Raw genomic sequence first — 15,505 nt, 5'->3', positions numbered from 1 at the left:
GGCGATGCCTGGAGGGTGATGGAATGTGGGGTGGAAAGTGGGAACCGATTACAAGAATCTACGTATAGCCTTCTTCCTGAGAGAAGATGGCGGGGGAGACATTGGACATGTAAAATAATAATAATTTATGAATTATGAAGGGTTCATGAGGCAGGGGGGAGGGAGAGGGAAAAATGAAGACCTGATATTAAGGGCTCAAGTAAAGGCAAATGTTTTGAGAATGATGATGGCAACAAATGTATATATATATGCTTGACACAATGGCTGTATGTATGGATTGTGAGAATTGTACAAGCCCCCAATAAAATGATTTTAAAAAAATCAGTTTCAAAACAATCTCTTCCTTCTTGAACTCCTTGTTCTCAGCTCCCCTTTACCCACCCTCCCACTTTCCCTACCCTACCTCCCTGGAACTCTTTATTCTCTATAGGTTCATCAATCCTGGGTTTGATATACTGAAAACCATTGAAAAACACAAAGATTCAAGAAGGCTACCCACAATGACAAAATACATTTGAGAAGAACCCCAATATGGAAAAAAAACAAAAACACCACAGAAAATATTAAAAACCAGATCAAGCCCAAAGTGTATGAGAGGGGAGATCAAGGGACAAGTTTTAACTATTCAGGTTAGATTTAGCATTTTAATCTGCTATAATCATCTCTCCAATACTCTTTCTGGTAACCAGTTTATTACCATCCCACAATTATGGATAGAGGGAAATCACTGGAGGCTTTAATCCCTGTGTAGATCCTGCAAATGCATTTTGGGCGTTGACTGTCACCCATAGCCTTCTGCAAACCAGAATCTCACAATTTAAGCTCTGATACTATTCCGTCCTATGGATTTGGGTTATAAAATTTACAATCCTTTGGTCACAGATGTTGGTGTGTTTCTTCCAGGTGGACTTAGTTGACACAGCTTGTTTGGAAACCAGCCTTTAAGATCCTAGACGCTATTCTATCTGATAGCCTGATACCATCTAATTTCTTCACCACACTTTGCTATAGCACACATATCATCTTCTGTGTTTCCTTCATGAAGGTTAGTTTCCTTCATGAGGGTAAGGTCACTGTCATAAGAACTAATTGTGCTTAGACTAGAGCTTGGATTAAGTGTGAGCCCCAAATCCATTCCTGAATCTATATATTGTATATCTGGCCCTTGTTCACCTCAGAGACATTCTTTGTTAATTTATGGCAGAGATTCTTATTGATCTCTCTGGTCTGTGGGTTTTTGTTTTTGTTAAGGATAAAGTAAAACTTCCCAAAGGAAATATTAATGTAATATTCTTATGAATTTTTATTATTTTAATTCCAAGCAAACCAATGGTCTATACCAAGAGCAAGCTGATAATAATTTGTATTATTTAATTTTAAATGGGCAAAATAAATAAATGAGGCAGGCTTGTTTCAGGGATGTTCTAAAAATCATCCTACTACACAAAAAGACACTTGATCTCATAGCAGAAACAGGAGCTAGAAACAGATTAGTTCTAATTTTTTCTTTCAAAATAAAGTTATAAATTTCCATAATTTTGTTGCACTGCCTCAATGTTAGTGGTCTTCTGAATAATATGCTAATAAAGTTTTTTACAAAAATGAAGCATCTCAAAAAACTTGTAATTTCAATTGAGTCTTGAAGTCAGTACTTCATTTAGTCATCTAACTAATAATGCTACAAACACAAATTAATACATGCAAGCAAATTGTTATGTATTAAACTCTTTTTATACTGTGCTAGACAGGGATCTGGAGTCTCAGGGACAAGGCATTTGAGCTGAGATTTCAAGAACTATTAGGAGTAAGACCAAATAAAAGCATGCATGTGTATATGGGTATAGTTTAAGAATGTACAGCAAAATAGGGGGCTAATGGCAATGAGTACAAGAAGATGTTCTGAAATTAACTGTGGTGATGATTGCACAAATCTTCTTAATAAAATTGAACAATTAATTTGTATATGTGAAGTATATACCAGTTTAAAAAAAAGAAAAAGTACTGCAAGCAGAGGAAATAGATGATGTAAAGGCCTGAGGCAATGGAACTTATTTCCCCAAAGAAAAGAAAGTCTGTGTGACTATTTTTATTAATTAATTTATTAGTGTGTGTGATTAATTTATTTTTATTTTTTAAACATTTTATTGAGGGCTCTCTTACAGCTCTTGTAACATCCATACATCAATTGTATCAAGCTCATTTGTACATATGTTGCCATCATCATTTTCTAGACATTTATTTTCTAGACATTTATTTTCTATTGTCCCCCTTTTCTCCACAGTTTCTATTGTTCATTCCTCTGGGTGGGGACGGGGTGGTTATGTGTCAATCATCGTGATGGTTCCCCCTTCCTCTCCTCCTCTCCCCACCTTACCCCTGCTTTCCAGGTACATATGAGTGCTTGGTATAACCTCCTCATTTTCCCCCACCCTCCCCCCATGTGACTAATTTTATTTGGCCTGAGTAAGAAATAAACAACCTAATTTTCCTAGGTCTGGTAGATCATATGAATTCTTAAGAGTAAAATCTAAAATCTCTAAGGGAAGAGTTTAAAGCAGGGAATGCCATAATCAGACTTGCCTTTACCACGTTATTTCAACTGCTATGAAGAAACGAAACCTGAGAAGGATGAGAATTAAATCCTAAAATATCTTTCATCAGAAACGATTTAGAAATTAAGTGAGAAAACCTGAAGTTCATACTGAAACCCAAACAGCAAAAACTTTGTTGGTCCTGTTTGAGAAACCCTAAAAAACATTTCAAAAAATGTTTGCCATCATAATACGTGTTGCACAATGAGGATATTCTTCAAAATTCAGCACTGAGAACCTACTAAGATCACAGAAGGCAAAGTGAGAAAGCATAGAAAAAATTGAAAATACACAGTATGTGATCTCTAGGGTTGAAAATTTTGGGGAAAGAATGTCAGCACCTAGACTAGTCTATAATTCCATAATTATACAGAAAGAACCCAATACGCAATATTAGTATAAAAAAGTAAACAAACTGGCTCAGAATAGGAAAATTCCTAGCTACCCATCAGTCAATCAAGATTCTATTCTTCTTGTATAGTTTAAGCTTCACAGTGTATTACATTTGTACCTCTAAATTTCTATCAAAAAAGCCCAGTACTTTAATGAATTCCTATATAGGAAGCCTTACATTTGTCTTTCCTGAATGATTTCAACAAATCCTTGTACTGTAAGACAACGTCTAAAGTATTGTCTGTGTGACATAAATAATGGTAACAACAAAACATATCCCAGGTTGTGTATATAAAAAAACACTACTGAAGATAATGTTTACTTTATGAACTTTACGTTTAAAAAAATTTACTTTTAAACTGAAGTGACTCACCAATGCAGGAAACGACAGAGTTTTCTTTTTATCCAAACTAATATAATCCACACAAACAACTTTTCCTAGTAGCTCATCAATTTGTTTCCTGTCATCTTCATCTTCATCACTGGAGGATGAAGAAGACTCTTCCTCTGGTCTAGGGATAAAACACAGAAGATATCTACATGAAAATTAAACGTTCCAAATTGATGAATCTATATTATTGAAATCTTTTTGGGGGGCATTATTGAAATCTTATCCCATCTCTTAAAGCCTATAAAAATACCTAATTGACCTAATAATTTCTATAGTTTTAAAGTTTACTAAGGAAAAAAATTGTAGATGTTTATTTGTTGCTGTTGTTGTGTACATTTTCCACTCAAAGCAATCTCATGGGACAGAGTACAATGGTCCCATAAGGTTTTCATGGTCGTAACCATTGCAGAAGCAAAGCACCAGGTCATTCTCGCTCCAAGCTGCTAAGTGGGTTCAAATTGTCATGCTTGCTGTTAGCAGAGCAGCACTTAATCATCTGCACCACAAGGACTCCTTCATTTTTATTCAGTGTTATTTAAAAGACTCAGAGGAAAACCACTTTTAAAAGAATGGAATAATGGTGGTTCCCAAATGCTCACAAGACAAAGTATACCATATTAATCATCTCAGCATTTTATTAAAATATACCACACACCAATCTCGGATGAAAAATTATAAAGGTAGTAAATTTACATTCCCTGTAATAGCTTGATTAACTGGAAAGGTTACCAGTGGAGTAGAGATCACTATGAGCAATTGTATGTTTTTGTTGTTAGGGGCCATCAAATGGGTTTTGACCTATACCACCCTATGAACTACAGAAACAATGCCTGGTTGGTCTTATGACATCCCCTTAATTTTTCCCATCCCTGAGCCCACTGTTGCAGTCACTGTGCCAATCCATCTTGTTGAAGGTCTTCCTCTTCACTAACTCTCCACTAGAACAAGCATGATATCCTTTTCTCCAGGGACTTGTTTCTCATGAAAACATGTCCAAAATATGTAATATTAAGTCTTGTCATCCATGTCTCCAAGGAGCCCTCTGACCTTCTTCCAATCCAGACAACTTTGTTGTTTTAACAACCCATGGTATTTTCAATATTCTTCTCTAGCACAATTCAAATGTATTGATTCTTTTTCAGTCTTCCTTATTAAATGTCCAACTTTCAAAGCATGTGATGCAAGTGAATACAGTGTGGCTTCGGCAAGGGGCATGTCAGTCTTCAAAGTAACATCTTTGCTTCTCAATATTCTAAAGAGGCCTTATGCAGCAGATTTACCTAAGGCAACTTATCTTTTGAGCTTTTGACTGCTGCTTTTCCATGAACATTGCTTGTGGATCCAAGCAGGACAAAATCCTCATCAATTTCAACCCTTTTCCCATTTATCATGATGTTACCTATTGGTTTACTTATATTTTGGACTTCTTGACACCAAGTTATAATCTATACAGAAGGCTGCAATCATTGATCTTCATCAGCAAGTGCTTCGGGCCCTCCTCCTTTTCAGCAAGCAGGGTTGTCGTCACCTGTTGCCAATTTATTTTCATATAATCCAACTTCTCTGATTATTGGCTCAGCATACAGATTGAATAAGTATGTTGAGAGGATACAATCCTGACGCACACTACTGTTAATAACAAATAACCACAGATTAAGTACTTGTTAAGAGGCATAATATGAATATTGTTTTTAATATTCCTTTTCATCGTTACATTATGAAATGGATTAATTAGAAATCATTTGACATGTTGACTATCAGAATAAAAAATTAAAACTATCTGTTGTTGGATGATAAAAACACTTGTAGTAAAAAAGCTAAAAAAAACCCAAAAACCCAAAACCCAAACACACAACTAAAAAGAAACAAACATAAAAAAAACAAAAAGATTCTGACTCTGAATGTGGTTCTAAGAAAGGCCATAATTAGCACTAAATAAAAATTAAAGATTTATTACTGGTGGTATAGTGGTTATCCACTGTGATGCTATATGTATTCATATTAAAAGTTTAGAATTTTGTAACTTCTGGAGGTATAATGGTTATGAATTAGGCTGTAATCCCTCAGGGTCAGCAATTTGAACCATCAGCGTGTGGGAGAAAAGTGAGCTTTTTATTCCCTTAAAGCAATGGTTCTCAACCTTCCTAATGCCGCAGCCCTTTAATACAGTTTATCATGTCGTGGTGATTCCCCACCCCCCCACCCAACCATAAAATTATTTTCATTGCTGCTTCACAACTGTAATTTTACTACTGCTATGAATCAGGCGACCCCTGTGAAAGGGTCATTTGACCCCTAAAGGGGTCGCGACCCACAGATTGAGAACCATTGCCTTCAAGAGTTCCAGTCTAGAAACTCAGAAACAGTTCTACATGACCTATGGAGTCTCTATTAGTTGGTATCTACTCCATGCCTGTGAGTTTTGTTTTTGCTCTAGATGCCCAGAAAAGCCAAAGTGGGAGATGTTAAGCGGATAGAATGCAATGAATGCTCTTCTCATAAAATAACAATTACACACTACAGTAGAGCCCCAGTACTCAACCATATGAGTACCTGACATAATTGGATTCTGACTTGAAATGCTGAGACAATTTTGCATCGGAGCTTGAACAAAACATCGGAATCTGACCTAAGGCACGTGATTTTTGTAAACAAAAGCAGTTTGTGTTTCAGTTACTCAGATTTAGCTGGCATTGTAAGTACGCGCTGTTTAAACCTTTTGCGGCTGTGTGCCAAGCGTTTTACTATAGCTTTCTTTGTTTTTTGTGGCTTTTCGTACTGTTTTTAGATGAAAAAACATGGGTCCTAAGATAGTTTTTTGGAAAGAATCATCATGATAAGGAAGTGGTTAACCGTGTTATAGATATTGTTGATGGCAATTTAGTAACCCTTTTAGAAAACAGTTAAGGAAACGCCAACAGCAGACCATATTTGACAAAAATTTTTAAGAAAAAGCCAACCAAGTCCTAGTAAAAAAAGGCAAAGGGGGAAAAAACTCTTGAAAAGCAGCTACCAGTTGATTTTATGGAAGAGGATTCCCACCCCTTTCCAAACACTGACTCTCTCCATCCCTCCTCCTCTCCACACCTGCGTCCACAGATCCAGATCCTCATCAATCTCAATGTATGGGCCATACTGTAATTGTTGAAAAATTTTTAAATGTTGTGTTCCTTATTTAAATTATATTATTTAACTCTAAACTTATTAACTTTGAAATTTCTGTGTAATGTTTTGTATTAAAAGGCAAGGTTAGGGTAAAAACTTGGTGGTCGAGAATGGATTAATCCATTTTCAGTTATTATGGGAAAAATTGATTTGGAACTCGACTACATTGCATTTCTTTTTTTTTTTTTTTTATGTCAACCTGAATTTTATTGAAAGGCAAATACATTCGATTGCATGGACCATACCAAATTATAGATAATATTGAGAAGAATGGGAATTTCAGGCAACAAAATTAAATAATATATTGTTTATGAGTACAAACATATGAGGTAATTCAATAAAGAAAACGGTAAGAGGACTCTGAGCACAAAAGGTAGTATATATAATGTTATCTCCTAAAAATGACTGAATGTTGGCTTTTTTTTGGGGGGTGGTGCAGTGACTGAATATTACTTCCATCTACTTTTGATGCTTCTTATACTATTCATCATTTTGCCCATACAATACTTCAATTTCAATATTGCAACCCAAAGCTTTTTTTTCTTACAGCTCATTCAGTTTGAAAAATGTTGAGCGTATTTTTCCCTTTCAGCTTTTTAACTCCATGCCTTTGCACATTTATTTCCTTGTCATACCTGTTTTCCTGAGACTACATTGCATTTCAATGCTCCTTTTAGAACTGATTAGCATCAAGGTCCGGGGATCTACTGTAATGTCTTAGAGCAGGGGTTGGGAACATCCTGCCTTCCCGTCCAATAAGCCTGGGAAATCATTAACACAAGCTAACCTCAAATGCCTTTCCAAAGAGAAGCTCTTCCAGCCATCACATCACAGGTGTTTGATCAGTATAGCCTGTGAATGTTATTTATATGTTATAAATATCTAAATACCCCTCGAGAGAAAAAAATGTTCCCTGATCCCTGCTCTAGAAGGATGAATAATATAATTTGTTGTAGTTTTAATATAATAAAACTGATGGATAACCTATTTTTTAATATCCACATGATATATATACTTGGTCCATTTAAGACAATCTAGTATACTTTAAATTTATCTTTGATACATTTAGAAGGACAGTCTAGCTATTGCTTATTTTAAATATATACAAAGCCAACTTATTATAATAGAACTATTATACAAATATACAGCATTTAAAGTGAAAAGTGAATGAGCAATTAGACTGGAACAGAACGCGAGTTTCGAATAACAGGCTTTATTGGGAAACACGACCCAAAGTTATTCCATACTAGAAGGGAGACAGGAATAGTACAGTGAAGAGAGGTCGAAAAGACAAGGGTAGTAGAATGGCTAAACATGAGAGCAAGCCATAATGAGGCAAGAGTGCCAGAGCCAGGGCAAGAGCAAGTGACGAGAGAGACAGAGAGAGACAGAGAGAGAAATCACCATTAATATACCCTAAGGGTGGTGCCTAATAGATAGGTTTTGGAAAGCACCTTGTATCCTCCTGATTGGCAAGTTTGAAAGAGAGGAGAGAGAGATAGTGGGTGGGAGAATCATGGGAAGGAACTAGGCTTGTAATGATGGCTAGGTGCTGTTTTATGTTCAGCTGGACCCATTAATAATGAGCCTATTATTGCAGGATTTCAATAATCCTTTAAATCTGTTCACCATGGAAGACCCTACTGGTATTTAAAATATTGGTGACATAGCTTCCAGTATCATAGCAACACACAAACCATCACAGTAAAACAAACTGACAATTGGTGAATCATTAACATAATACAGAAAGCTAGAATGTCAGAGACAACATGTCCAAGTGTATAAAAAAGGACTTTTCTTGGCCAACAAGATTTTCAGAATCCTTAAAAATCCGTACACACACACACACACACACACACACAATTGTTCTGCCACTTACTAGATGTAGTTACATCAACATACTGATATTCTTTCCCATCAATATGCTGCTACTTCTCCCATCTTCAAGAACAAAACAAAACCCTGATTTCAATTTTTCCAGATACTACCTCATTTTTCTACTCACCTTTGCAGTTAAACAATTTTGGACATTTGAAAACGCTTACATTTCCTCTAAGTCTCGGTTCAAAAGACACTTCTACTCTTAATCAAATGGTACTGGCAAACTTGGATCACAGAAGAATGAAACAAGACCCATACCTTTCCCAATGCGGAAAACAAACTAGATGGATCAGAGATCTAAATGTAAATGCCATAGCTTTAAGGATCATCAATGAGAAACACAGATTACCAAATACAATAAAGGAAGCACATCCATTAGCAGACAAAATAGATGACTGAGATCTATTAAACATAAGACACGTTTGTGCATCAAAAGACTTTGGAAGAATAAAACAAAACCCTATGGGTTGTAAAAAAAAATCTTTAGTAATGACACAATGGACAAGGGACTAATTATTAAAACCAAAGAATTCTGTAACACACCTCAGTAAGAAAAAAAGTCAAGTAATCCAATTAAATAGTGGACAAAAGACATGAACAGACAATTCACCAAAAACACTAAAATGGCTACCAAACAAAACATGAAACAAGGTTCAATCACTAGCCACTGGTAGATGCAAATCAAAACAAGATTATCACATTACACTAACAATATAGCTCCCCCACCCCCAAAAAAGAGGACCAATAATGAGAATAGCGATACCAGGAGGGTAAGGGAAAGGTGGGGGAAAAAGAGGGAACTGATCACAATGATCTACATACAGCCCCCTCGCTGGAGGACAGACAACAGAAAAGTGGGTGAAGGCAGACATTGGCCAGTGTAAGACATGAAAAAATATTCATTTATAAATTATCAAAGTTTCCTTAGGGAGGAAGGAAGCGGGGTGGGGGGGTGGGGGGTGACGAGGAGCTGATACCAAGGACTCAAGTAGAAAGAAAATGTTTTGAAAATGATGATAGCAACAAATGTACAAATGTGCTTTACACAATGGATGGATGGATGGATTGTGATAAGAGCTGAACGAAAAAAAAAATTAAAAAAAGAGTTGAATGAGTCCCCAATAACATTATTTTTTAAAAATAAATAAAATAATGTAAAAACAATGAGAAATACAACTTTCCTCTAGTTCCTAAATGTTTCCTCCCCGCTCCCACTACCATGACTCGAATTCGGCCTTGCAGGTCTGGCTAGACCAGAGGATGTACACTGGTACAGATAGGAGCTGAAAATACAGGGAATCCAGGGCGGATGAGCCCTGCAGGACCAGTGGTGTGGGTGGCGAAACAGGGAGGAAGGGTAAAGGGAGAATGGGTAGGGAAGGGGAAGCCAATTGCAAGGAACTATATGTGACCTCCTCCCTGGGGACAGACAGCCGAGAAGTGTGTGAAGGGAGACGTCGGACAGGGCAAGATATGTCAAAATACCAATTTATAAATTATCAAGGGCTCATGAGGGAGGGGGGAGCAGGGAGGGAGGGGAAAAATGAGGACCTAATGCTGGGGGTTTAAGTGGAGAGAAAATGTTTTGAGAATGATGTACAAATGCGCTTTACACAATTGATGTGTTATGGATTGCAATCAAAGTTTGTATGAGCCCCTAATAAAATGTTTAAATAAATAAGTAAATAAATAAATAGATAAGTAAATAAATAAATAAAATAAAAACTGGGTTAAACAAAAAATTTTTTTCTTTTAAAGAGAGCAAGCAAAAACTGCTGTAGAGGGTGTGGAGAAACTGAAACTCATATACTGCTGGTGGGCCTGTAAACCACGACAGCCACTGTGGAAAACTACACGGCATTACCTAAATCTGGGAATAGAACAGAAATACCATGCTACCCAGAAATATTTCCTGGGTATATAGGCCAAGAAGTTAGGAGACAGAACACAAATAGTGGTATATTCATCACAGCACAGTTCACAATAGCAAGAAATGGGAAAGTGCCCAAATACCCACCAATAGAAGAATGGATACAGAAATGATGATCTATACACACAATCAAATACTGAGCATTTCAAAAAACAATGACAAAAAGATGAACCTAGAAGCCATAATGCTGAGTGAAAGTAGTCAATCATGAAAATACAAATGTGTGAGACCATTAAGACATGCATAAATACTAAGCTAAAGGCCTGAACCTGATCTCTGGTTGTACAATAGTCTAACCTGGTCTCCCAAGTAATGAGGTAGTGTACCTGCCTAATGCTCATGGATCTATATATGAAATTCTATTTCTAAATCTTCAAAACCTCATGATGAAAGGAGGCCTCACCTCACCTAGGGTCAGTTTTTCATGATGCGGGGAGAAGACAACCAACTAGTTCCTAACATATAACTGTTCTACAGGTGCTCCAAATCAACAGATATTTCGGGCATACTGAACCTTAATGGGAATTCAAGTGCAGAGGTGAGAGGGTCGGGAGTCTTTCTTTAAGACAGTGATTATTCCTCTGTTGGTGGCTAAACCAGGAGTCCTGGAGGCATGATGGTTATGCACTGTGTTGCTAACCACAAGGTCAGCAGTTCAAAACCACCAGCCATTCTGTGGAACCAGTATGAGGCTTTGTACTCCTATAAAGAGTTAAGTCTTGAACGCACAGCCCGAGAGGGTTGACTTGATGGCAGTGGGTTGAGATGAGTTGGTGGCTAAACCAGGTGGGGCAACCTGCATTACAAAAATGCCTAATATTACTTATATAGACACCCCCAACCAGAGAATACACCTAGTTTTGTGTGTCCACTTGAGCACTTTTGACGAAGTTTCTAACTAGCCCTTGGTAACTCAGGCCACATGCAACCAGGACTTTCAACTCTGTCCTTTCAAGCGTACAACATCCTTCATAGGCCACACTAGAAGGCTCAGATTTGGAAACCTCACTTAGTGAACTAGCTTTTGCCTTAAACTCATTAAAGCAGAACTGAAATAAGGCTTTCACTTATGGCTGAAACACCACGGAGTGAGAAGAAGCAGATGACAGCCATTTCAAGGTTAGGGAGTTGGAGGTTTGGGGACTTTGGTTGACATCTTTTATTTGAGACTGCCCAATTAACAGCGGCTGTGGAGTACTATGTATTTGCTATTTTAAAGCTCTCTTTGCTTTTTTTTTTTTAATGACAAGTTTTAGTCCAGCAGACATGGTCCTGCCTCTGTGAATGGGTGTTACTGAAAATTCTGCCATCTTCAACGCTCATTGTTTGTGTAAGTAGTGTCAAATCACTGAATTTTAATCTGTATAGGTCAACAATCCATGTATTTTGGTCTAAAAAGCTGTCCTATACATGCATATTTTCTTTTCCTAAACAGTAATGGAAATCGTATTACACTGGGTAAATTAAAGATATTCTCAATAGAATTACCCTATGCCCCATGAAGATGTTCCCCAATAAAATAATTATGCTTAAGTGAACCAGGGACGTAAATAAAGTACATGAATGGAATTTTGAAATTGCACTTAATTGTAGCTCTAAACTAAGGACAACTGAAGATATACAGCTGTTATAGCAAAGTGTGAGGAAGAAATCAGATGGTGCCAGACTGCTACAGAGAATAATGTTTGGGGTTTTAAAAGCTTGCCTTACAACCAGCAGCCATTTAAGTGAGGGGACAGCTAAGTTCAAAGGAAGAAGCACACCAATCTTTGTGATCCAGGGATTAGAAACAATAAAGTACAAGAACAGAGAAGGGAACAGAATTAGAGCATAAATTCTAAATACTCACTTTGCAGAAAGCTATGTGTGGTAGTCACATAATTTCATGTCAACTTGAAGATATATAAAAGTGTAGGGCTGGAGGTTAGCCTATCAAACAGGTTGCAGCCTAATGACCTCACATGGAGGTGTGGCCAAGCTATATAGCTCTCATGAGGCTGGTTTCTATTTCTCTGACTTCACCTTCCTGCTTGGTGGCCACCAGGAGAGCAGCTGGAGCCCTGCTATGTTTTCCACCAACCTTAAGATCCACACAACTTTGCACACACCGGTCTGTGATCTTGCACTTTGCAATATTGCATGTGTCTGCCTGTGTCTAAAGAGGGACTTAGGGAATAGTATCAGAATTTTGGACTTGAGTTGGATTGGGCTGGCATGTTTTCTTGATATAAAGTTTTTTCTTACACATATGAGAGTTACTGGATTTGTTTCTCTAGTTAACCCACTATGGTTGACAGGGAAAACCTAAAATCCATTTGCAGGGTTCCTATTGCAATAAGCCTCCAGTGAATCCCCTCTTAACGATTGACCAGGGAGGGATGTGAAAAAAGCCTTGCTACGGGATACACTACACTGGGGAAAGTGGACTATTGTGAATGTAGTAAGGTGAAAATGCAACACCTTACAATTTTTTTTCTCCTTTTTGATCGATTTAAAATTTCTTCTAGTTGGTATTATATTCTGTTTTATTTTCAACTAAGTTTTTAATGTTTATTTTGTTGGTTTTTATTTTTTATTTTGTTTTATTTCGGTGTTTTTGCTTGTTTCTATCAGGTGTTTTAACGTTTTTTTTATATGAAATATAGTACAAATAAATATATACAAAACTGAATGAATAGTTTCTTGGGATTATGGTGGGGGAGGCTGGCAGGAAATGAAGAGCTAACAATAATGAATAGAAAAAAAGAAAATGTTCTAAAATTGATTGTGGTAACGATTCCACAACTCTATTTAATATGTTTAAACTACTGAATTATATATGTAAATTATATGCCAATAAAATTGGTAAAATTTTAAAAAAGGAGTTATTCCAGAAGATTACCCCAACCACCTACCCATATTTACATACCAACTTATGCCTCTATTTTGCTTATTTTGATTTCCAATGCCCTTATAACTACTGTTATATTATGTACTTATTTTTATGTTTATTCTTTATTGTACATCTCCTCCTACTAGAATGTAAGAACCATAGCGAGATTTTTTTTTAAACTGCCGATTTTGTTCACAAATCTATCCCAACAACCTGAAGAATGCTTAATCAGTATTGAATAATCAGTAAATACTTGCTAAGTGAATGAACTAAAAATATTTTTTCTATTCCAGTATTTAAAGTATGGACAGGTATATAGTTAATATAAACTATAACATGATATGTAAACCTCCTTTAACTTTTCTTTTATGGTAAGTTTAGCAAGGAAGTTATATGGCATGTTGTTAATGAACTGAAAGGTTAAAATAAGTGAACATCAAAATTCATTTTAAGGTAGCAAGGGCAATGCAGACCCTGCTTGAATTTAATTAAGTTTCTGACACTGTTGCTTTTTTATATTTACAGAGCTACAATACAACAATCTACTATTTCCCTGAAATAAAATTTGATGCTGCCATTGGAAACATAGCTAATCGCACAGAAATAGTTAACATAATAGAACAGCACTGATCTCTTATAGCTGATCAAGTATTAATTATAAATAAATAAAAACTTTATCCAAGGCACAAGCCAAAGAGCAGCAAATAGAGCGCAAAAACAAATGGAGCTAGTAAATACAGAGACTCAAATTTCAAGTGCACTCTGATTTCAAGGACTTCAATTGTTTCAGTCAGGTAAATTAGCCCAGTTTCAGATTTTGTATAGCCAAATAAATGTGTATTGGTATCAGTGACTGACAATGCAAGAGTACATCACATAGACTGTATGGAGATACAGATCTCCAAACAAAGGTTTTTAATATAAATTAGTCTTTAGATAAAGCTATCCAGAATGAAATTATTAAATTCCGGAGTGAAAAATATGATCTGGAGCTATACAGTAAAGAATACAATAAAAATAAAACTGAGCACATCAAAAGAGTAAATTCTATTACATGTGAATTATATCTCAATGAGACAATTTTAAAAAATGAACTGGGAAATGTAAATACCTGGCATAAGTCATTAGTTTATTTTCTAAATCTTTAACATGTCATTTCAATTTTAAAACCTATACTGATAAATCCTCCCTTAACAACAATCATTAGTAAATCTGTCTACGCTTTATTCTTTTCTAAAGAGAACAGAAGTAATCACAAGAAGACTGCTTCCTCATTATTATATTGGCACACCTATAAAAGATCTTAAGTTTATTAGGATTAATCAATTACAGTAAAATTAAATCAGAATCCATGTTGAAAGAGAATATAAAAAAATCTCAATTTTTGAATATCTGGGAGTAGATTAACAGCTCTGTTGATTAACAGCTATTAAAAGAAACAAAGACAGTGATACTGTTGCAACAACAGAGTCTTAAGAGATCCTTGGAAGATACAACTTTATCTTTGTTCAGAAACAAATTTTAAATGGCAATAAGAGAACTGAAGAACTTTTATACTACCTATAATAAAGTCTTTTTCCAAGAGAGTAATAGAAAAGGAAATAAATGATAAATGAATGACATTAGAATCCAGGTTGAAGCTGGGGGACAGACAACCGAAAAGTGGGTGAAGGGAGACGTCGGACAGGGCAAGATATGACAAAATAACAATTTATAAACTATCAAGGGCTCATGAGGGAGGGGGGAGCGGGAGGAAGGGGAAAAATGAGGACCTAATGCCGGGGGTTTAAGTGGAGAGAAAATGTTTTGAGAATGATGTACAAATGCGCTTTACACAATTGATGTGTGTATGGATTGCGATAACAGTTGTATGAGCCCCTAATAAAATGTTTAAAAACATTTTAAAAAATTGTGCACCTCTTCACAAAGGCACCAGGGCAGATTAACCAATAAGCAATGCAAAAAAATCCAGGTGGAAGGCTTTCTTGTAGAAAATTATATTGAAGGAAAAGATTTTTGAGAAAGTACAAGTAAGCAGAGAGGCATTCACACTGAGATAATAATCTGAGAGGCTGAGAGGCTGCCAGACCAAGGTCTAAATCATTGGGCAGGAACAGTAGGAGGCGAGAGTAAGCACAGGACTAACAGGGCAGGAACAGCAATCAAAGAACATGGCCACACACAGAGCTGGACTTAATTTCTTAGACCAGTAAATCTCAACTTTTTGTCTGCTATTTACTTTGCAGGAGTAAAAGACAATTTGACAATTCCAACAATAAATC

General features: G+C 36.3%; 1 protein-coding gene across 3 annotated transcripts in view; it reads right to left on the bottom strand.

Moving 5' to 3' along the window:
• ARID4B (AT-rich interaction domain 4B) overlaps positions 1-15,505 on the bottom strand; it is a 173,299-nt gene that overhangs the window by 76,036 nt on the left and 81,758 nt on the right. For all 3 annotated transcript variants that reach the window (XM_045297860.1, XM_045297862.1, XM_045297861.1), the window contains exon 8: positions 3,358-3,496. In XM_045297860.1, the coding sequence (XP_045153795.1) occupies positions 3,358-3,496 (139 nt within the window). The remainder of the gene's footprint in view (positions 1-3,357; positions 3,497-15,505) is intronic.

Source organism: Echinops telfairi, unplaced genomic scaffold (genome assembly GCF_000313985.2).
Source record: "Echinops telfairi isolate 266 unplaced genomic scaffold, ASM31398v2 ScPeMD7_7424;HRSCAF=8462, whole genome shotgun sequence".
In the NCBI taxonomy this organism is placed as follows: domain Eukaryota; kingdom Metazoa; phylum Chordata; class Mammalia; order Afrosoricida; family Tenrecidae; genus Echinops; species Echinops telfairi.
The sequence above is the reverse complement of the archived record's forward strand: the minus strand, read 5'-3'. Positions and strand labels throughout refer to the sequence as shown.